This window comes from Lepidochelys olivacea, assembly GCF_965140295.1.
Source record: "Lepidochelys olivacea isolate rLepOli2 genome assembly, chromosome: 9".
Lineage (NCBI taxonomy): Eukaryota > Metazoa > Chordata > Testudines > Cheloniidae > Lepidochelys > Lepidochelys olivacea.
In genome coordinates this window covers 47,991,199-48,014,398 of record NC_140419.1, presented here as the reverse complement: position 1 = coordinate 48,014,398, position 23,200 = coordinate 47,991,199, and the positions used below count along the sequence as shown (strand labels likewise).

Sequence of the window (23,200 nt, the reverse complement as noted above, 5' to 3'; positions counted from 1 at the left end):
TGTCATGGAAGTTACGGATTCTGAGACTTTCCATGACCGCCGTGATTTCTGCAGCGGTGGGCGCTGGCTCAGGGGCTGCTGGAGCCAGGCAGCCCCTGGGCCAGCAGCAGCAGTTTGGAGGTGTGGGAGGTCACTCAGGGCTAGGGGCAGGGTGTTGGGGCCAGCGGGGAGCGCTTACCTTGGGGTGGGTAGCTCCCTGGGTATCACTGGCTTGGCTACCCTGCAGCTCCTAGGTGGCAGAGGGGCCGGTGTGTGGTCTCTATGCTGCCCACAGGCCCCGCCCCCGCAGCTCCCATTGGCTGTGGTTCCTGGCCAGTGGGCTCTGCGGCAGCCAGCGCTTGTGGCTGGAGCAGCGAATCCCCTGGTCCCTCTGCCGCCCAGGAGCTGCAAGGATGTGGAGCTGGGTAGGAAGCCCCTACCAGCTCCGCCAACCCTTCCCCCCCACCCAGCACCAACAGGGGTGCCGGGCTGCATGCCATGGCGTGGCATCCTCCCCCCACCCCGCCCTTAGTACCAGCTGGGAGACCATTCCAACCTAAAAACAACCAATGTTTTCATCAAAACTCACTTGTCTTGGGGATGCATGTCCTACCACAATATTTGTTAACCCATGGCTTTGTATTTTTGGGATTCTAGGATTTTTATAATATGCTTTGTGTTAACACTAACACACCAAAAAAAAAAAAGGTTGGGTGCCCAGGTTTCCATGAGACAACTCCTGTGGCCAGACCACCTGGTGTTCTGTTTAGTGAATTGGTGTGTATCACTTTTGTTCCCATCTTTAGGAAGAAGCCCTGAGGCGGCAGAGAGAGCAGGAAATTGCACTAAGACGACAGCGGGAGGAAGAGGAACGACAACAACAGGAGGAAGCACTTAGAAGGTTGGAGGAGAGGAGAAGAGAAGAGGAGGAAAGACGTCAGCGAGAAGAGTTGCTTCGTAAACAGGTGAAAATGAATGTAAGGGATTTACCATGCTCAGGCATGGGAGATGCTGGAACTGAGTGAACACAGAGACTTAATAGTAATACCAGCTGAGGAGAGGATGAGCCTTTCTGATCAGGATGGGAATCTGGTAGTGGAACTGCATGTGGGCAGAATTAAACTGATTGAACATGGATTACATTTTCCTTTCAACCTGGTAATAAGGATGAACAAACTTTATGCTGTGGGAAGCCGTCACAACTTTTTTGTTGAGAAGGTGGAGTAGGTAGCAGTTCACATTCATCAGCGGAGCGCCTCCTTGCACCATGCCATGTTGCAGGGGGGGTTGTCTCTATTGCCCCCTGCAGGCCATCTGTCTTTGCATGCCACTCAGTTCTGGCTGAGAAGTAGCTAGTTCTGAGCCCTTCCAGATTATCAAAATGTCCAATGTAGTTCAGAGTCCCAAATAATCAACTTATCTTCTGGGCCTGGTTCTCAACCCTTTCCTAGCATTCCACTGCCTTTCACTGTCTCTGGTATCAAGCACTGTCCTGCCTAACATAAATCTTCCTGAAGCCACTATTCTCCAACAAGCATTGGTGCTTTGGCCCTTCACAGGAGCCAGCCTGCTTGTTTGTTCTCTGTGGCTTTTTCCTCTAGCAGGATTCCCCGTACTGCCTCCTTTCCCCAGGGACTCCAGCAATTTACGTCAGAAGTCTCCCTACTCTTTACAGGTCCTATCTTTGGCTCTACCCCCCAAGAACCTAACTTGTTCCCTGTGAGCCTCTTCCAGCCTGACTTCACTTAGCCTCTCCCAGAGAGGAAAATCCCCTTGTTCCACTCTCTCCTGGGTCTCCTCTCCTGAGTTCACAGATCTGTTTAAATAGTCCTCTCTCTGATCTTCTGCATCTTTATCAATCATCAAGTCACTATCACACTCAGCTCAGTGGGAATAGTTTAAGGGGCCAGCCAGCCTGTGACAGAGCTATATTTGTTGAATGTTTTACTTTCCATTACATATTTGACTGGGGCTCCAGAATATGTTGTGGCCTAAGCTTTCCAGTCTGTGGTCATTAATTTAAAAAGGGGGGCAAAATGTTTATAGTATTCTACCATGATAGTGTAAAATATTTACTCTGTAAGATGTAGTGTTTTGGACATTACTACAGAATACTGTATAATCCTTGACTCTTCTCCCACAATGCCTGTGTTTGCCAATCTGCCTGACTCCACTCTGCCAAGTTTGCACTCCTGCTTGAAAACCTTATCCATACTCCTTCATATCCTCTTGCCTTGGCTACTGTAACTTCCTTTTTTTGTGGCCTCCTAAGTTCTAGCTTTATAGATTCCATTATGTGTCCACTCCTTCTGCCAGCCATCTTACACTTTTTTTTAAAAGTGGTCAGGGTTCCTTCCCCACTCTGAACTCTGGGGTAAAGATGTGGGAACCTGCATTCAAGACCCCCTAAGCTTGTATTTACCAGCTTAGGTTAAAAACTTTCCAAGGCACAAATTCCGCCTTGTCCTTGAACAGTATGCTGCCGCCACCAAGTGATTTAGACAAAAAATCGGGGAAAGGACCACTTGGAGTTCCTATTCCCCCAAAATATCCCCCCAAGCCTTTACACCCCCTTTCCCGGGGAGGCTTGAGAATAATATCCTAACCAATTGGTTACAAAGTGAACACAGACCCAAATCCCTGGATCTTTGGACACTGAAAAAAAATCAATCCGTTCTTAAAAGAAGAATTTTATTTAAAAAAAAAAAAAAAAAAAGGGGAAAGGTAAAAATCCCCTCTGTAAAATCAGGTTGGAAGATAACTTTACAGGGTAACAAAGGATGCACAAAACACAGAGGGAACCCCCTCTAGCCTTAGTTTCAAAGTTACAACAAAACATGGATAAATCTCCCTCCAGCAAAGGGAAAATTCACAAGTTGAGAAAACAAAGATAAACTAGTACGCCTTGCCTGGCTGTACTTACAATTTCTGTAATATGAGAGACTGGTTCAGAATGGTTTGGAGGACATGGATTGATGTCTGGACCCCTTAGTCCCAAGAGCAAACGAACACAGAAAAAAAGAACCCAAAACAAAGCCTCCTTCCCCCCCGCCCCTCCCCAATTTGAAAGTATCTTTTGTCCCCCTTGGTTCCTTTGGTCAGGTGCCAACCAGGTTATTTGAGCTTCTTAACCCCTTACAGGTAAGGAGCAATTTTAGGCTACCCTTATAGTTATGACAAGTGTCTTCATCACATCTGTCCCCAGACAACTTCATTGTCTCCACATAAGCTTCAGAATCCACTTTAAAGTTGCCCACTGTTAAAATTCATAACTTCCTGTCAGTGTCTGTCTCTGTTCCTCTTCCTACTCTAGCAATTCATCTAGCAATACTTCCTTCATTATCCCGCCACATAATCTTGTGCTTGTTGGTTTAAGAGCCTTCTCCTTTGCTGTTCTAGTGGTATGAAATAGACAAATCTTATCTTTTGGGTGTTAATTTCCCTCCCCCTCATTTCTAATCTGATCTGCAAACCTTGTCTCCCTTTTTTATTCTACTTTTCCTCATTTCATGTGTTCATGGCAGCAGCACTTCACTGAGAGGGCTAGTAGCAAGTAGTAGAGGTGCACAGTAATAATATGAATAAAAATCCCAGGGAAAAGGTGGGGCAGTATTTGGTTTTCCCTCTGTCCTGTCTGACCTGTAGCTAACTTTCACCATAAGGAAAGCTTCCCTTCTAATTCAGGGAGTATTGTGAAATCTGTATTTTGAAGGACAATAGACCAAATTATTTTCTCAGCCTGAAAAGGATAAAGTTGAATAAATGTGTTCTTTACTGACCATATTTGTACAATTAAATAAAAAGCTTCCAAGTATCACGTTTCATGAAGTAATTTAGATCTTCTGAGTCCTCTTAGAGACTTTACTGTTCTTTGTATCCTGGGAAGGAAGAGGAAGCTGCCAAATGGGCACGTGAAGAGGAGGAGGCCCAGCGTCGACTAGAGGAAAACCGGTTGCACATGGAAGAGGAGGCAGCCAGACTACAGCTTGAAGAGGAAGAGCGAAAGCACAAGGAGCTGGAACTCCAGCGCCAGAAGGAATTATTAAGACAAAGGCAGCAGCAACAGGAGGCTCTGCGCCGGTTGCAGCAGCAGCAGCAGCAGCAGCAACTTGCACAGATGAAGGTAATGCTCTTCCACAAGCTAACTTCCTTCCCACTCAACTGATGTGTGCAGTTAAAACGTCCCCATAGTGTAGGACCAATGGAACTAGCTTGGAAGGCGTCTAGTTAATTGGACTGAATCAAGAGAAAGGGAACTGAGTGGTGGAACTGTATGATGAGGAAGGAGAAGGGAAAGCAAAGAGTTGTTGGGGAGGAAGAGATGCTCGATATTTGGTGAAGGATGAGAGAAACAAGGGGAGAGTAAATTAAAACAAATGGAAAGGAAGGAAGAGAGAGCTCAGCCAGCCAAGAAAGGTTGCCGGAAGAGAAAAATAACATAATTTTTTTATTCCACTTCGAGGAGAGTCATGGCTTGTTTTTAAGGAGCTGAGTTGTTGATGGAGACCTGAAAGCATGTGGCTTAGTTTGTCTGGTGGAAAGGTGGCATCCCTTGGTCCACATAAGAGTGATCTCTACATCACAGGCCCCAACTCACCTTGCAGCTAGCACCTACAAGAAGTCTTTTTTAATTCCTCCTTTTTGTAGTTCTTAATTTGAAAAACATTTATACTGTTTGGCTTTCAGTTGTTTTAGTAGCCTCCAATGTGAGGTAACTGAGCCTTAAATATGCTTCAAGTAAATACCATGCTGTTTTTGAGGGGAAAAAAAATGATCAAAATGGTTTATGCATTGTAACTAATTTTTTATTCGGCAAATGCACATGTTTTAGTCCCCAAAGTTGTTGCCATTTTTTTGAATAACAGTTTGTATCCTATTACGTAATTGTTCATGGGACACAGCTGGCCCTGACACTGCCTTGCAGCTGCAAGCACATATAACAAAAATATGACTGCACTGAAAAACTGATACCTTTAAAGCAGACCTTTGGGTATCTTGTAGTATCCCTTCTATTCAGTGGGATCAAAAGATTTGTCTGTATGTTTGCAGTTTCAGTAGTGTTCACTTCAGAGAATTTGTAATTGTTATTATTTCCTACTTTTTTCCCAGCTCCCTTCTTCTTCAACATGGGGCCAGCAATCCAGCTCAGGAGCATGTCAGTCCCAGACCACATTATCATTGGCAGAAATCCAAAAGCTTGAAGAAGAGAGAGAGCGGCAGCTTCGAGAGGAGGTAAATTCAGTTGAAGTAGGTTTGAGGTCTGTAAACTATGTGTTGGAGTAAAATTAGCTGTGTTTCTACTTAGCTGTTGATCAAGTGAGTAAATATAAAAGAAAAACAGTAATAAGCAAATTTTTAAATAGGACCAAGTCATCTGGGCTGTTTTGTCTTTCAGGTGAAGAACCAGGTACTTATTTGAAACTACAGAGCTAATTTAACCTGTAGCCTAAACTGTATTTGAATGCAAATATCCACTCCCAGCAATATATTAGAGATATGTGTTCAGGGGACATTCAGAACTTGAATAACAGGTGCATTGGTAAATTCTTGTTGACACTCAGTGCTGGAACACAGAAGATCAAGGTGAGATGCATTTGCACAACTATATTAAGTGAGTGTTGGGGAAATGAAACTCTAAGAGAACAAAGCAGGTCTTCGTAATGTAGAAAAATGTGGGGATTGAGATGGACACTTCATAAAGCTACTCTTGGGGTGCTTCTTGAGGGCTGTTGATCCTTACATTATTCTTGTTATTGACCACCCGCAATTTTTGTTCTTTTTGGTTTTTGGCTGTTTTTCTTTTGCATATGGAAGAAGAAAATTAAAGTGGTAGAATAACTCTCCTGATTGGTGGCTAGGTTGACTAGCCCCTTGATCTTCTTTGGCCTAGATTGATTTCACTTGCCATGGCTAAAGACAGTGGAGTCTTGGCAGTATTATCAGCTATGCCATATATATTAAACCCCAGGTATAATGTCTCTAAATGGCAGTTGAGGAAAAAGCTTGCTTAGCTGTGCCATAGAAGAGCATGCAACAGCTAGAATCAAATCTTTCTGAACAGGCTGCAAATGTGTGTGTGGTACAGTACCAAAATATGGGTAGAGCTGTTGTGGATCTTACCTACAAGTAGTACTCTTAGAATATATCTACACAACCTGCAGCAGTGAGCCCAGAGATGATCCGTGTCTGTCAATAGTGTGGCGGGGGGGAGGTGGCAGAGTGAGGGCAGCTGGCTTCAACAGTGTTACTGAGCGTGCTCAGTACAAGCCAATCAGCAAGTTTGGGGAGGGGGACACATGATCCCACATTCCCCCCCCCCCCCCAGCCCCTCCACAAGTTGCCTGTGGGCAAGCCTCCAGGGAGGGAATGTGCTTTCAGAGCCTAAGCTCCAGCCCGAGCTGCAACTTCAAAGCACAGTCTACACATCTATTTTTAGAGTGCTAGTAGGAGCCTTGGAGGTCAACCGGGTCTATGAGATTCACTGCCATGAACTATGTAGACTTATCCTTAGTTATTTTTTGTTCATTTAGACAGGTTTGGGTCCCGATGTTCCTTTTGTAAAAACAGAAATAATCTTCTTTGGGCCAAAAATTCTTATCTTCCCTTCCATGTCTGATGTCCAGAAGCTCAATACAGCAGATGTTTTTATAGTAGAAACAAGTTCAGAGTGTAGAACTCTTTCTTTTTCCCTATGGGTATCATTAAATTCCCAGGTAATGCTGATCCTGTTGATAGCTTTCCAAATAATAAATGCTACGAGAGCTTGAAAAATCCTGCACCAAAATATTATGTGGATTTACATTCAGAAAGTGGTATAGAAGATCAGCAAAGTAGAAATTTGGAGCAGATGAGAGTTTGAGATGTGGGTATTATAACTACTGTAAAACTTTAATCTGAGCATCCCTTGGTGTTTTCTGTAAGCATCCTGGGAGGTCTTATAAATTTTCTGTATATTTACTTGGCCGGTTAAAAAGTTTAAGAACTCATACTGCAAATATTGGGTCTCATGGCTACAGTTGCGTTCATGGTACTGTATCCATAATATCTGAAGAAAAGCTCTCTGTAATCTTGGTGCTCTCACTAGCAGGAGTTGATCCAAAAAATATATTACCTCACCCACCTTGTCTCTAACATTCTGGGACTGACATAGCTACAACAACACTGCATACAATAAGTTATCAAGATTAGGAACTGGGCAATTTCCCACTTAGCACTTTAAGTTGTCCACTTCTGACAGAGAGAGCGAAACAAGAGCTTGTACTTAAAATGTCTCTTTATCAGAGGGAAGACAACCACATTGGGAGGTAACCTCTACCAGTTAGTAAAAAAAAAAACCAGCCCTCTCCTTTGCAAGTAGTCTCTGGATTGGGAAACAGTTCACCACATTCCAAAACACAAATTTAACAGTAACTTAAACATGAATCTCAAAGAAGATACATATTTTTGCATTCATTAGTGAAAAGCATTGATGGGTAATCTACTACATATGTTTCTACCTTTCTTACCCTTTCCTGTAGCAAAACAGGAGACATGTTGCATGATTGTCATCGTCTTTAGCAAATGAGAGAGATCCATTTTCCATTCCTGTTTTCAATCCCGGGACTAGGGCACTTCAGATACAACTCATAGGGCTTGTCCACATTTCAAGTTACTGGTGGCAAAGTAGGGTATGACTCTACAGTGCACCAGGTTGCCATTCAGTAACGTCCCACGTGGACAGTGCAGTGGAAGTCCTGGAGTGTGGACGAGGGAGTCACTAGTTCTGCGTCTGGGTTGAAATAGCATGGATCCTTTCATATTATCTTTACATCCTCTTAGGATTCACATGGCTGCTATTTTGTTTTACCGTTAACATCTGTGGGTATGTCTACACTACTGTTAACCTGAGTAAGAGGTTAACAATTCTAAAGTAGGATTTAGATCTTCAGTTACTTATTTATTAAAGAATGTTAATCTAGTTCAAAATTGCCCAGGTCCTAACCATAGCCAAGCTATGCCACTGACACATGGAAGGCTATCACACGTTAAACCCAAAACAAAATATACAGATGATAATTTTGACACAGTTTGAATTTCTCTGAAATTTCATTAGTACCATAAGCTCTTATGACACTTTAACCAGAAGTTCAGATAATGGTAGATTCTTTAGTTTTCATGCCAGTTCAAAGCTGCTGCCCCCTTTTGTCCAAGAAGTTGTCAGTTCTCTTGACTACAAAAATCAAGGATATATTTGAGAGACATAGGTGGTATTTTCATCCTCTGACTATTGTTGTGGCACAGGTAAGACGTGGAGTTTTTACAGCATGTTAGGGGGGCCTCAGAAAGAAAAAGGTTGAGAACCCCATATCTGTCTGACATGCTTTAAAGGCTGAGGCCTACATTGTGACACTGCTGCTCATGTCGACAAAAAACAAACAAACTGAAACCAGTATCCCCAATAGTAATTATCTTCAGAGAGTAAGAAAGGCATGTTGTTTCTTTTTGCATGCAACAGCAAAGACGTCAGCAGCGTGAACTGATGAAAGCCCTTCAGCAGCAACAGCAGCAACAAAAAATGTCAGGTTGGGGTAATGTCACCAAGCCAACAGGCGCTACCAAATCTCTCTTGGAAATACAGCAGGAAGAGGCGAGGCAGATGCAGAAGCAACAGCAGCAGCAGCAGCAACAGCAGCCGAACAGAGTCCGCAGTACTACGGTGCATATCTTATTTACCTAACCAGAACATGGAGAATTGTTACTTGCATTGTTCCCCTCTCATCACACTCCATTTTGGTTTTCTGAGACATTGCTGCTGTTTCTCCAGACCTGATGCTAATAACCAGGGTCTCATTTCTGTTCTGTTTCAACAGCATTCTAACCTGCACAGCAGCATTGGGAATTCAGTGTGGGGCTCTCTAAACACTAATCCCACCAGCCAGTGGGCATCTGATCTAGTCAGCAGCATCTGGAGCAATGCTGACACCAAAAACTCAAATATGGGGTTCTGGGACGATGCAGTGAAAGAAATGGGGCCTCGTAACTCAACCAATAAAAACAAGAGCAATGCCAGCCTCAGGTAGGAATCGGGAGGAATTTGTTTTTGGCAAAGGACTGCTAGTATTGCACTCATATTTTAACCAACTATAGCTTCATCACCTCTGGTTCTTGAAAATTCTGTACCACTGTCTTAAAATAGTGTTTAGCAACAAACAGCTTATAGGCTGTCCACAGAGTCCCAATTTCTTTGATTTTTCTTATCCACTAGGAAAATAAGTTGACTCTTAAACATTACTGGCCCTCTGTAAATCCATGGGCTTTTGTAGGCTATGCACTGTTATCTTAGATAATATTGTCTAAGATAATCGATGGCTGTTTCAGGCATAGTATGCAATATTTACAATTTCTTTGTCAGTAAATCCATAGGAATTACGAGCAGACAGAACAAGAAGGCGGAAGAAGAGGAGAAGCTGTTGAAGTTGTTCCAAGGGGTTACTAAAGCCCAGGATGGATTCACTCAGTGGTGTGAACAGATGCTTCATGCACTCAACACAGCGAACAACTTAGATGGTAAGAAGCAGGAAAGAATGAATGTTATGCTTTGTAACAGTATATGAAGAACAACATCACATTTGTACATTTGCACACATGAAATTCTGTGGATGATGACTGCATTTCTACCAAGGTGCTGTTTGGTTCATTCAGCAAGAGGGCATAATTAGCTGGGAAATGGCATTGCTATAAACTGCACTGCATTGTCTTCCCTCTTTGGGTAAAATATGCAGGTAGAATAGAATTGGGACTAATTCCAGACTCTCCCACTCTCACCCATAAAAATGGTTCCTTTTGGATGGAGGTGACAGGTCACAGATGAATGAGAATTTAGCCTAGTTCTAAATACATGCAATATTATTAACATTGTAACTCTCTAAAGCATTTTTGGGGTACAGTTTGAATGAACTATGCTCTGGTCTGATGCTTCAGTCAGTAAAATTGTATTGATTGCGGCATAAGAGCAGAGGATTGTTTATGGTCCATTTGAGCCTGGGGTTCACTGAGCTTCTGATATTAACTCTGCTGCAAAATGAGTCAAGTTAGGAACTGTTTAAGAGTAGCGGCCGTGTTAGTCTGTATCTGCAAAAAGAAAAGGAGTACTTATGGTACCTTAGAGACTAACACATTTATTTGAGCATAAGCTTTTGTGAGCTACAGCTCACTTCATCGGATGCATGCAGCTGATGAAGTGAGCTGTAGCTCACAAAAGCTTATCCTCACATAAATTTGTTAGTCTCTAAGGTGCCACAAGTACTCCTTTTCTTTTTAAGTTAGGAACTGCGAGTCATGAAGCAGTGGTTCACTTGCCCTCGTGGTTGTACACTTAATTTTCTTGCACATCACAGTAGGGTGAGAGGGGACTGTCTCCTTTTCTGTACGTAAAATAGTAGAATGTCTGCCACAATATGTTCTTCGAGTGTTTGCTCATGTTCATTCCACATTAGGTGTGAGTGTGCTGCATGCACTGTTGGAGATTTTCCCCTCAGTGGTATCTGTCAGGCCAGTTCTCGTGCCCTCTGGTACTGCACGCTTATGCGCCAATATAAGGGGCAGTGCTGGTCCCACATGCTCTCAGTTCCTTCTTACCGCTTTTGATGGTTGCTGGAACATCCCTTTTTGTTTCAGCAAGGTGTTTTCAATGGTTTCTTCTCTTTAGCTTAGTTTTAGTCTTAGTATAGTATTAGTGTAAACAGTACTAGTGTAGAAAGTTAGTCCTTCTCCTTTAATGTAGAGGGGCTCCCTTTGACCCTGGGCTCAGGCATGCCCCAATCCCTGGGCTTCAAACCTTGTGCCTCCTGTGGCAAACCTGTGCAGGTGAGCGACCCACACTCCAGTTATCTGAAGTGTCTGGGAGAATCTCAGGTAGGAGAGCACTGTCAGGTCTGTCAGGACTTTAAGCCTCATACAAAGAAAGACAGAGAAGCTAGACATTGGGTGGGGCAAACTTTTAGGCCTGAGGGCCAAATTGGGGTTCCAAAACTGTATGGAGGGCAGGGTAGGTAAGGCTGTGTCTCCCCAAACAGCCTGGCCCCCTTCCATTTCCCACCCCCTGACTGCCCCCCTCAGACCCCACATCCATCCAACCCCCCCGCTCCTTGTCCCCTGACCGTCCCCCCTGAGATCCGACCCCCTATCCCAAGCCCCTCTCCCCTGACTGCCCCCTGGGACTCCCTGCCCCCTTACCATGCTGCTCAGAGCACCAGGACTGGCAGCCTCGCTGCCTGGCAAGAGCCAGCCACGCCACCGCGCAGTCTAGAGTACCAGGGCAGGCTGGCAGCTCTCACAGCCGCGATGCCTGGCAGAAGCTTGCAGCCCCGCTGCCCAGAGTGCTGGTGACACAGCGAGCTGAGGCTGCGGGAGAGGAGGGCTATTCTCCCCGGCTGGGAGCTCAAGGGCTGCCAGGATGGTCCCGCAGACCATAGTTTGCTCACCTCTGAGCTAGACTGAGGGCTATCCTAACGGAAGTTGCTGTTAGACCAGCATTAGAGCCAAGCCACTCGGATTCGGCACCAAGCACTTCAGCTTCAGTGTGACACGCCTTTCTGGCACCACGCTCTTCTCAGCACCATTCTCCATCTCTGGTGGTGAGAAAAAAGCCGAGAGAGGACACTCCTCTGTGCCAAAGAAAGGCAAACAAGGGGAAGGCAGTGGAGTGCATCCTCCACCCCCGAACCCATGATGGCACAGTCGACTCCACCCTGAGGGCCTTTGAGTTCAGTGTGGGACCCACCCCCGCTGATGCCAGGAAGTCATTGTGGCTCCAGTGTGATAAGTGCCTTCTACCCTGGAGGCCTTTGCAGCCACCAAGGACTTATCTCTCTCGGTATCACCAACCCTGATGGGACAATCACTAACTCCAATGAACAGGAGAGAACATGGTGCTCCAAGCTCTTTCCCAGCACCTGGGCCCTAGATACCTTCTAGAGGCAAGCTGGCCCTTCCTTCCTTCTGCAAGGTCATCCCTGGTCCGGCACTGGTTCCCAGACCTTTGGCACCAAATGGCAGAAGCCATGGTCACGTCAGAAGGACTCTTTTTTGGAGTCTGCGGTGGAGCCCTATGCCCATCCCAAGAGCTGCAGCTGGTACCCATTCTACATGTCACTGGACCCGGGTATGGGTCACACACTGGCAACTGGTCAGGAGGATAGTGGCCGATGCAGTGACTATTTTGGAACTAATGGAGATTTTCCTCTGTACCAGGACCATCGTCCACTGGTCCTATGGTTGCATCCGAGAGGCGGGCTGCCACATAGCTCCATTCACCACCATACCCTGATTCCAGTACCGAGCCCAGTACTGACACACACATGATGTGGGCCCAATGGAGGTAATAAGGGCAGAAGATGAGGTGGAACTCCCTCTCTGGTACAGGTCTCTTCCTCCTCCTCCCCAGGTGAAGCCACCTTGGAGCCAAGTGGCTCGCTGTTGCAAGATGACTTTGGAGCCCAACAGGAGCTTCTAAAGAGAATAGCTGCTAATCTGGGACTAGATGTTGAGGTGCTCAAGGAGTCTTTCCATAGCCACATTGACATTTTGGCTGCAGTAGCACCATCAAAGATGGCCCTATCCATCAACGTAGCTTCTTTTGGATCTAGTCAGAACCCTGTGGCAGACCCCATCTTCTCTCCCTCCCACTTTGAAGAGGGAAGAGAAGAAATACATGACAGCCAAAGTACTTATACTCTCACCCTCCTCCTGGCTCCAGTGCCGGCCAATGAGAGGGACAGGCAAGGCCAGGCAAGCATTACCTCCAAATAAAGACTTAAAGAAACTAGCTCTGTTTGGCAGAAAAATGTATTCAATAGGTAGATTGCAGCTGCATATCTTGAAGTCCTGCTGGGGAGATGTGATCGCAACATGTGGGATTCTTTGATGAAATTTAAAGACTTATTGCCTCTGGACTCCAGGCAGGAGTTCTCCACTCTCTTAGAGGAGGGAAAGAACATAGCTAGAGCCTCACTCTAGTAGACCCTGGACGCAGCCAGAACAATGGCTTCTGCAGTGGCCATGAGGTGATGCTCTTGGTTGCAATCTTTGAGGCTACCACAGGAGGTCCAGCAGTCAATCCAAGACCTTCCATTCAAGGGTATGTCACTGTTTTCAGATAAAATGGACATAAAGCTCCATGGGCTGAAGGAGTTAAAGGCTGCCCTCAGGTCCCTGGGCCTCTATGCTCCTGCTCTTTCGAGGAAGCATTTCAGGCCTCACCAGCCAGCTCGCTTCTCGGCGCCACTGCCACGATGGGACCTGTTCAGGAGAAGGAGCAAGGGTTACAAGTGTTGTCAACCGCTTCCATCCACCTCAATCTCACTACCGGGATTGCATAGATACTCCAGAGGCCCCAACATTGAAGGTGCGCTCAGGGTGCTATACCCGTTTCCCTCATCGGAGCCTATCCCCTTTTTGTTTTCAGACCGACTTTCCCACTTCAGCCTGGTGTAGTCTTTCATCGTATCAGACTGCTGGGTTCTAAGTACAGTGGTGGACAGTTATACCCTTCTGTTTTCCTCCACCCTTCCCTCCCATCCCTGTCCCTCTTCAGGGACGCTTCTTATGAGCAACTTCTAGCCCAAGAGGTGCAAACCCTCCTACAGGTGGGGGCTGTGGAGGAGGTGCCTTAGAAATTGAGAGGAGAAGGGGTTTTATTCCCAATATTTTCTAATCCCGAGGAGAAGGGGTTTATTCCCAATATTTTCTAATCCCAAAGAGCCAGGGTGGTCTTCGACCCACATGGTCTCCCTGGTCTCCATTGTTCCCTCCCTGGATCCAGGAGACTGGTACACCGCCCTCGACTTGAAGGATGCCGGTTTTCACGTTTCCATCTTCCAAGGCCACAGAAGAAACCAGACCCATTACCAATTCACCACCCTTACCTTTGTTCTATCTGCAGCCCCCTTGGTTTTTACGAAATGCATGGCAGTGGTCGCAGCCATCCTCAGAAGGCAAGGGGTCTAATTCTACCCATACTTAGACAACTGGCTGATGAAGGGCTATTCATGTGCTCAAGTAAAGACCAGCATCAGCCTGGTCCAAGCTACCTTCCAAGCATTGTGTCTGTTGATAAACAAAAAAGTCAACTCTCATCTCAGTACAGAGAATAGATTTTATTGGGGCAGTACTAGACTCAACCCACGCCAACGCCTTCTGTCCAGAGGCCCATTTCCAGACCATGTCAGATCTGATATGCAGGGTCAAGGCATACGCCATCACAACAGCCTGGGTTTGCCTCAGACTTCTGGGACACATGGCCGCAAGCACTTACTTGGTATGGCATGCAATGCTGCGCCTCAGATCCCTGCAGACATGGTTTGCTTCAGTGCACTCACCAAACATACAACACTTGGACTTCGTGTTTACTGTTCCAGACCCGATCTTCACCTCTCTTGACTGGTGGAAGGACCCCCAGTCGGCAACGGCAGGTGTTGCCTTTGTCATCCCCCAGCCATTCATAGATTCATAGATATTTAGGCCAGAAGGGACCATTATGATCATCTAGTCTGACTTCCTGCACAATGCAGGCCACAGAATTTCACCCACCACTCCTAAAAAAGACCTCACACCTATATCTGTGCTATTGAAGTCCTCAAATTGTAGTTTGAAGACCTCAAGGAGCAGAGAATCCTCCAGCAAGTGACCCGTGCCCCATGCTACAGAGGAAGGCGAAAAACCTCCAGGGCCTTCCAATCTGCCCTGGAGGAAAATTCCTTCCCGACCCCAAATATGGCGATCAGCTAAACCCTGAGCATATGGGCAAGATTCATCAGCCAGATACTACAGAAAATTCTTTCCCGGGTAACTTGGATCTTACCCCATCTAAAAACCCATCACAGGCCATTGGGCCTATTTACCATGAATATTTAATTACCAAAACCATGTTATCCCATCATACCATCTCCTCCATAAACTTATCAAGTTTAATCTTAAAGCAAGATAGATCTTTTGCCCCCACTACTTCCCTCGGAAGGCTATTCCAAAACTTCACTCCTCTGATGGTTAGAAACCTTCGTCTAATTTCTAATCTAAATTTCCTAGTGGCCAGTTTATATCCATTTGTTCTTGTGTCCACATTGGTACTGAGTTTAAATAATTCCTCTCCCTCTCTGGTATTTATCCCTCTGATATATTTATAGAGAGCAATCATATTTCCCCTCAACCTTCTTTTAGTTAGGCTAAACAAGCCAAGCTCCCTGAGTCTCCTTTCATAAGACAAGTTTTCCATTCCTCGGATCATCCTAGTAGCCCTTCTCTGTACCTGTTCCAGTTTGAATTCATCCTTCTTAAACATGGGAGACTAGAACTGCACACAGTATTCCAGGTGAGGTCTCACCAGTGCCTTATATAACGGTACTAAAACCTCCTTATCCCTACTGGAAATACCTCTCCTGATGCATCCCAAGACGACATTAGCTTTTTTCACAGCCATATCACATTGGCAGCTCATAGTCATCCTATGATCAACCAATACTCCAAGGTCCTTTTCCTCCTCCGTTACTTTTAGTTGATGCGTCCCTAGCTTATAACTAAAATTCTTGTTATTAATCCCTAAATGCATGACCTTACACTTCTCACTATTAAATTTCATCCTATTCCTATTACTCCAGTTTACAAGGTCATCCAGATCCTCCTATAGGGTATCCCTGTCCTTCTCTAAATTAGCAATACCTCCCAGCTTTGTATCATCTGCAAACTTTATTAGCACACTCCCACTTTTTGTGCCCAGGTCAGTAATAAAAAGATTAAATAAGATTGGTCCCAAAACTGATCCTTGAGGAACTCCACTGGTAACCTCCCTCCAACTTGACAGTTCACCTTTCAGTAGGACCCGTTGTAGTCTCCCCTTTAACCAATTCCCTATCCACCTTTCAATTTTCCTATTGATGCCCATCTTATCCAATTTAACTAATAATTCCCCATGTGGCACAGTATCAAACGCCTTACTAAAATCTAAGTAAATTAGATCCACTGCGTTTCCTTTATTTAAAAAATCTGTTCCTCTCTCAAAGAAGGAGATCAGGTTGGTTTGGTACGATCTACCTTTTGTAAAACCATGTTGTATTTTGTCCCATTTACCATTGACTTCAATGTCCTTAACTACCTTCTCCTTCAAAATTTTTTCCAAGACCTTGCATACTACAGATGTCAAACTAACAGGCCTATAATTACTTGGATCACTTTTTTTCCCTTTCTTAAAAATAGGAACTATGTTAGCAATTCTCCAATCATTCGTGTCCCTTGTTTCAGTCGTTTCCAATCTAGGATGGGGAGTCCACCTCAGCTGCCTCAGGACAAAGGGCCTGTGGTCCCAGGAAGAGGTCTCCCTACACATAAACATCAGGGAGCTCAAAATGGTCCACTTAGCTTGCCAAATGTTTCTTCCACAGATCATGGGTAAAGTAGTAAAAGTATTTACAGCCAACACAGCGGCCATGATCTACATCAGCAAGCAGTGAGGAACATGCTTCTCTGCCCTGTGTCAGGAGGCTATCCGCTTATGGGACTCCTGCTTGAAGCTTCCCATCTTCCGGGAGCCCAGAACGCCCTGGCAGATCACCTCAGCAGATCTTTCTTCTCTCACCATAAGTGGTGCCTTCACCCAGAGGTCACCAGGTTCATCTTCCAAAGGTGGGGGTCTCCTCAGGTAGACCTGTTCGCAACCAGGCAGAACATGAAATACCATTAGTTTTTATCTCTATGTGGACAGAGCCCAGGCTCCCTTTCAGATGCCTTCAATGGACAGAGCTCCTATTCTACTCATTTCCTCCAGTTCCTCTAGTGTACAAGATCCTTCTGAAAATCAAGTGGGACAAGGTTAGAGTTGTTGTTAAAGCTCTGGTGTGGCCATGCCAACAGTGGTTCGGCATGCTGTCAGTAGCACCCCTGCTACCGCTCCCACTCCACCTGGACCCAATAGCACAAGACCATGGCTGTGTACGCTACCCAAACCTCTGTGGCAGCTCCATGGTTGAACCTGGAGAAGAGAGCCTGTTCAGAACAAGTCCACCAGATCTACCCATCTACTAGGGCTACCTACGTGGCCAAGTGGAAGCATTTCTTGATATGGTCTTCCCAACGAGGTCTTTCTTCAACTCCGGTCTCCCCTTCAGTCTATATAGGATTTACCTGCTCTACCGAAAACAACAAGGTCAGGCTCAGCATCTATCAAGGTACACCTAGTAGTGATCTTAGTAGTAGTAGTAGCCTTCCACCCACCAACTGGCGATAGGTCAGTTTTCTCACACAAAAAAAGATGTCCATCTCCTTTCTTAAAGGGTTGGAGAGACTTCATCCTCAGATTCCTGAGCCAGTTCCCCCATGGGATTTAAATCCAGTCCTGTCAAGACTCATGGGCCCTCCCTTTGAGCCACTAGCATTGTGTCATCTATTGGCTGTTTCCTGGAAAGTCGCCTTCCTGGTAGTGATTACCTTGGCCAGAAGGGTCTTTGAAGTCTGGGCCCTTACATCAGAACCACTGTACACAGTGTTCTTCAAGAGCAAGGTTCAACTGTGCCCCCAACCAGTTTTCCTTCTAAGGGTGGTCTTGCAGTTTCATAGCAACCAAGCCATTTTCCTGCCAGTTTCTTCCCAAAACTGCACAGGAATTTGGAAGAGCAGTGGATTAATTCGTTGGATGTCAGGCGTGCCCAAGCCTTCTACATTGAGAGGACTAAGCTGTTCTGTAGATCTGTGCAACTCTTTGTGGCTATAGCAGAGAGGATGAAAGCCCTGCTGGTTTCAGCCCAGAGAATCTCATCCTGAATAATGTCCTGTATTCAGGCATGCTACGAGGAGATGGACCCCATCCTCTGTCAAAGTTAGCTGGTGAGAAGGAACTGAGAGGATGTGGGGCTGGCGGTGCCCCTTATACCAGTGCATAAGTGCGCGGCATCAGAGGCATTAGAGCCAGCCCAACATACACCACCAAGGGAAAAATCTTACGGATGGGTTGTGCTGTATGCACTGTTGCCAAACATGGAATCGATATGAGCAACACATCTCGAAGAACAAGTTATGGAAAGGTTAGTAACCGTTTTTTGCTGGGGCTATATTATGGGGAATTTAACAGGAGAGGCTGTTTACAATGGTTGATAGTTTGATAAAGAATATTGAATAAAGTATACAAAGTTTGTTTGGTTTTTGCACACACACACTCCTGCATCAGCACACGTCTCTCTCATGGTCCATCTTCTTCCCCTCGTATTGCAGTTCCCACGTTTGTTTCTTTCCTGAAGGAAGTGGAGTCTCCATATGAGGTCCATGATTACATCAGAGCCTACCTTGGAGATACCCCTGAGGCCAAGGAATTTGCCAAGCAGTTTCTAGAGCGCCGTGCCAAACAAAAAGCCAGTCAGCAGCAGCAGGTACATATTTGCTTGTTCTTTGCTTTGAAGGAGGATCTTGAAGTACATTGATAGTATTTCTGGAGAGGGTAGCAAAGGCTCAGTGACAGTCTGCATTTCTGTATTTAGCTCTTGGTGGTGAAAGGGGTAAATTATCTAGACTGGGGGGAGGAAACATATTTCAGGTATTCCTGTGGAATTGTACAGAATCTATCTGTCCCTTGTTAGCTGTGTAACTATCTGAGATCTTGTGTAAATAACTTTATAGGGAGATAATTTTATGGTGCAGGATTAGTTCTAGAAAAGAGATAAATTTATTGGATAGGTTAATGGATATTCTACTATCCATGTCATATGGAAAGTGACTTGGTGTCATCTGTGTATTTCCAGTGAGCAGGCAACGTTTAATTCTAACTTGTAATCTAGAATTGGTTTGTTTCAGGATTCGGTGTGGGGGATGAACCATAGTGCACTGCATTCCGTCTTTCAGACGAATCAGAGCAACAACCAGCAATCCAACTTCGAAGCTGTGCAGAGTGGCAAGAAAAAGAAGAAACAGAAAATGGTTCGAGCAGATCCCAGTTTGTTAGGTGAGTTTTGATACTTGAAAATGAGCATCTTCCTCTAAGTGGCTTATTTGGGATAGAGGTCATAATTTTTGTTCCATCTGCAAAGTCCTTTTTGGGTCTTTCGTAAGTCCTAGACATTAATACATCAAATATATGCAAGAAAGATGGAGGGAAGCCCCTTTAGAGTAGTCTGTATTTTAAAATTATTTACAACAAATTCATTGCATTTTTGAAGGCTGCTCTGAGACTCTGCCAGTCCAGTACTCCTACCACTGCTACAGGTGATGCTGGGTGTGTGGTGTACAATATATATAATACAATTATATGCTTCTGAGATGGTTTAAGGAGGTACCTATGTTCATGCTCAGTTTATCACTTTACCCAAACAGACGCAGAAAAAGAAGATGGGGGGCCTTTTAGACAGGTACATCTGCGGTGGTTTTATCAGGAGTCAGTATGATGAGCAAGGCATAATCCTGAACGTGTTCCCCTCTGACAGTTACAAACAGATGGAAAGAGCCAATTTAGCAGATTTTTTTTTAAAAAATTATTTTTATAGAAAAGGAAAAAATATCAGTTTGGAATCAATTCTTCCTGTAATTTGTGGTCTTGAGGAGTTGGTTGACCCTTAAATGTCAAACTTGACCCGATTCTGAAATTACTCACCTTGGAAATAGGTTGGAAGAATCCAAGCAAAGCCTTGTGGAGATAGGAAGAAAAGACTTCTGGCTGTGGAAGTAGAGAACAAATGAATTTACATGGTGTCAGGGTTCCTTCCCCACTCTGAACTCTAGGGTACAGATCTGGGGACCCGCATGAAAGACCCCCTAAGCTTATTCTTACCAGTTTAGGTCAAAAACTTCCCCACGTACAGACTTTGTCTTGTCCTTGAACAGTACGCTGCCACCACCAAGTGTTTTAAGCAAAGAACAGGGAAAGAGACCACTTGGAGATGTCTTCCCTCCCCCCCCCCCCCCAAATATCCCCCCAAGCCCTACACACGCCCTTTCCTGGGGAGGCTTGAGAATAATATCCTAACCAATTGGTTACAAAATCATCAAAGACCCAAACCACTGGATCTTGGAACAATGGAAAAATCAGTCAGGTTCTTAAAAGAAGGATTTTATTTAAAAAAAAAAAAAAAAAAAAAAAAGTAAAAATCATCTCTGTAAAATCAAGATGGAAAATACTTTACAGGGTATTCAGATTCAAAACACAGAGGATCCCCCTCTCGGCAAAATCTTAAAGTTACAGAAAACAGGAATAAACTTCCCTCTTAACACAGGGAAAAGTATCTTGAAAGTATCTTGTCCCCTTATTGGTCCTTTGGGTCAGTTGCCAGCCAGGTTAGCTGAGCTTGTTAACCCTTCACAGGTAACAGGATGTTGCCTCTGGCCAGGAGGGATTTTATAGCGCTTTATATAGAAAGGTGGTTACCCTTTCCTTTATATTTATGACACAAGGGTATTTTTCATTACGGGTAAACTGTTAAAATGAAAAATTGAGGTTCTATACGATTTTAGCTAAGCATCAGATATACATATCTTGGGCATCTCTTTGATGTGTGAAGAGGAGAAGCTGATTCTGTTTTATTGCTTTTTAAATTAATTGAAGTTTGGTCTTCTACTTTAGATATCCTGGATCTTTAAGGATATTAAAAGAAGGGTTAATAAGGCTCTTCAGCTAAATTCAGCCTTTTTCTGATATAGTAAATATAATCATGAGAACAAATACTGCAGTTTGGGAAAATATAGAAGGATCTTGCATAATAAAAATTACATTTCCTGACATTTCAAAAGCTACCCATAAGAATCTGTTCTTTCTTAAGACAGAATTTGCAGCATTGGTTTTCTGCTTCCATTTTTTAACTTTCCATACCTAGATTTAATTAAAGATTAAAAATGAATATTTATTTTTATGACAGTAAGGCCTCTGACATCTCAGTTTAAACGAAGATATCACTAATAATTTTGCAGTGATTCAGGATGTTGATCTAACTGCCACCTTAGGGTTTTTGGAAGGAATTCAGTAGTGCCATTTAATGTAACTTTTTTACATATAAAGCAAATTTAACTATTAGATGGGGATATTATAAAATTAAATCTTTTCTGTTCCTTAGGCCTCAAAAAGGTCCATATCTTTTTAGATCAAATGTAAATGATGGATTGGCAATACTGATGTTTGGAGAAATACTTTCTTTTGCAAAAAATCAAATGTCATTCTGTGAAAGCACAAATATATTTTAAAAAGAAATTAGCAAAGCTAGTCACCTGTTAAGGATCACAGACATTGTTTGAGTTCAGGATTTGGCATCACGAACTCCAGAGTTCTAATTCTGGATCTGATACTGACTCCTTCTGTGATCTTGACTTTTGCCTCAGTTTCTCTTTGTAGATGGGGAAGATTCTTTCTTTACCACGGCAGGATTGATGTGAAGATGTCTCTAAAGTGCTTTGAAGCTGAAAAGCATTAAATAAGTGCTAAGTTTTTGTTGTAATATTAGAAAAGAGTGAGAAAGCAGGCATCTGTGCAGTACTGGTATGGGATGAACATATCCAGGTCTGTGCGATGATAAAATGGAAACTAAAATTCCAGCTTCATATAACTCCTTCAGTCAGCTCTTCTGTTCATATCCCCTCTCCCCGTGACGAGGGGCTCAGCCTGTCACTTCTCTCTCCTCCTCCTCCTCCTCCGTCTGTAAACCAACTCTATATATAGCATATGTACTATTGCTTCATCTACCAGAACTCTTACTGCTGTAATTTCTCCTTTCATGTCTCCCTCAATTACAGCTCTTCAAAATCTGGAGCCTCATCTCATTTCTGTCTCCATGTTTGAAACAGCTTCATTGTCTATGCCTCTGATGCACTTCTCCCTGGCCTGTAATTCCTTGTGTTTTCTATCCCGAAGCCATGAAATACTGAAAGCCCCTCCCAGTTTCCCCTTGATCATTTTCCCTGAGACTTGGTCTTTTTACCTTTCTGTACACCTTCACCACAGCTAGGGATTCTATCCTGTTTGCTTGGTTACTGTAACTACTCTGCATACTTTATTCATACATATAGACTGTGATCTCCAATGAGGTAATTGATATTTTTGATGAATGAGGTCTGCACAAACATACATGTGTTCCCCAGTCCCACCCATTCCTTCCCACATTTGAATCTCTTAACAGGACAGAGTTCATGAATCGAAGAGTGGGAGCTTCACAGTTCCCCTAATTGTCTTGTTTAAAAGGGTCATGTAGTGGGCAAAATCTTTTATAATCTTGTTCTTTTTATAAACCTTACATCTCTAGCCAATGGGCAGTCTTCTTGTTCTGAATTGCCTGCTTTCATAAATAAAAATAGGGGGAAATATTTCAAAAGCTGCATTGTGGTTTAGCCACATAACTCCCATTAACTTCAATGAGTTTGCTGCTACCTTGTAACTTAAGGGATAGTATTCACTAATATTTTCGTTCAGATGCTACTTGTTAGAGGGCTTTCCCTTCACCCTCCCACTTCCCTGGTTTTTGTCACACAGACATCAAGCAGCAAAAGACCAGAAGTCCGAAGTGAAGACAATACGATGTTTATTGGGGTTAATTTCCAAGCAAGCATATTCCGAAGCCCTTCACACCAGTGGGGCTTATCTCTGTATGCTGTTAGTCTGTTCCCCAGTGTTCTGGTCCCAGCTCTGATGCTGCAGAGAATTTACCCCGTGTTCCCCTTCCCAACTCTGATGCCGCTAAGTGATAAAAATACACCTAAGTTCTTAAAGTATACGCCTTTACAGGCAGGCCTGAATATCTATATTCTAACACTGCTGCTTTATTATTTTTTAAAAATAAAGATTAACATATCCATCCATATTACACATTGGAAGAGATTTTAATACATTTTAAACCACTCCCTGAAAACAGTACTGTGATCCTCAAACTATATTAAAATCAGCATCCTTATCCACTAGATTGCACATACTGTTTTCAGCAAAATAAGTATTTTCATATTAGAGTTCATACGCACATTTCTATATGAAAACTGCAAACACGAATTCAAACTTACCTCTACATGCCCTTTGCTTCCTTCCCCAGACCTGAAGAAGAGCTCTGTGTAGCTCAAAAGCTTTTACCTTCCACGAACAGAAGAGGTCCAATAAAAATATTACCTCTTCCCCTGTCTGTGTACATGCATGTCAAATGACTCTGTTATGGTTATTTAATTGAATGGTTAAAGTCTACTGATGTATCAGTGATATTAAATTGAGATACAGAATTTTAAATAAAATTATTTGTAACAGAGC

The 23,200-nt window shown here is 44.0% G+C and overlaps 1 protein-coding gene across 4 annotated transcripts in view; it reads left to right on the top strand.

Moving 5' to 3' along the window:
• The window catches only part of GIGYF2 (GRB10 interacting GYF protein 2), a 148,684-nt gene that overhangs the window by 122,587 nt on the left and 2,897 nt on the right, over positions 1 to 23,200 (top strand). For 3 of the 4 annotated variants that reach the window (XM_084638196.1, XM_084638198.1, XM_084638199.1), the window contains 8 exons: positions 786 to 956; positions 3,866 to 4,102; positions 5,089 to 5,211; positions 8,474 to 8,674; positions 8,829 to 9,034; positions 9,371 to 9,525; positions 18,214 to 18,368; positions 18,790 to 18,937. In XM_084638196.1, the coding sequence (XP_084494322.1) occupies positions 786 to 956; positions 3,866 to 4,102; positions 5,089 to 5,211; positions 8,474 to 8,674; positions 8,829 to 9,034; positions 9,371 to 9,525; positions 18,214 to 18,368; positions 18,790 to 18,937 (1,396 nt within the window). The remainder of the gene's footprint in view (positions 1 to 785; positions 957 to 3,865; positions 4,103 to 5,088; positions 5,212 to 8,473; positions 8,675 to 8,828; positions 9,035 to 9,370; positions 9,526 to 18,213; positions 18,369 to 18,789; positions 18,938 to 23,200) is intronic. The other variant, XM_084638197.1, reaches the window with a different exon arrangement.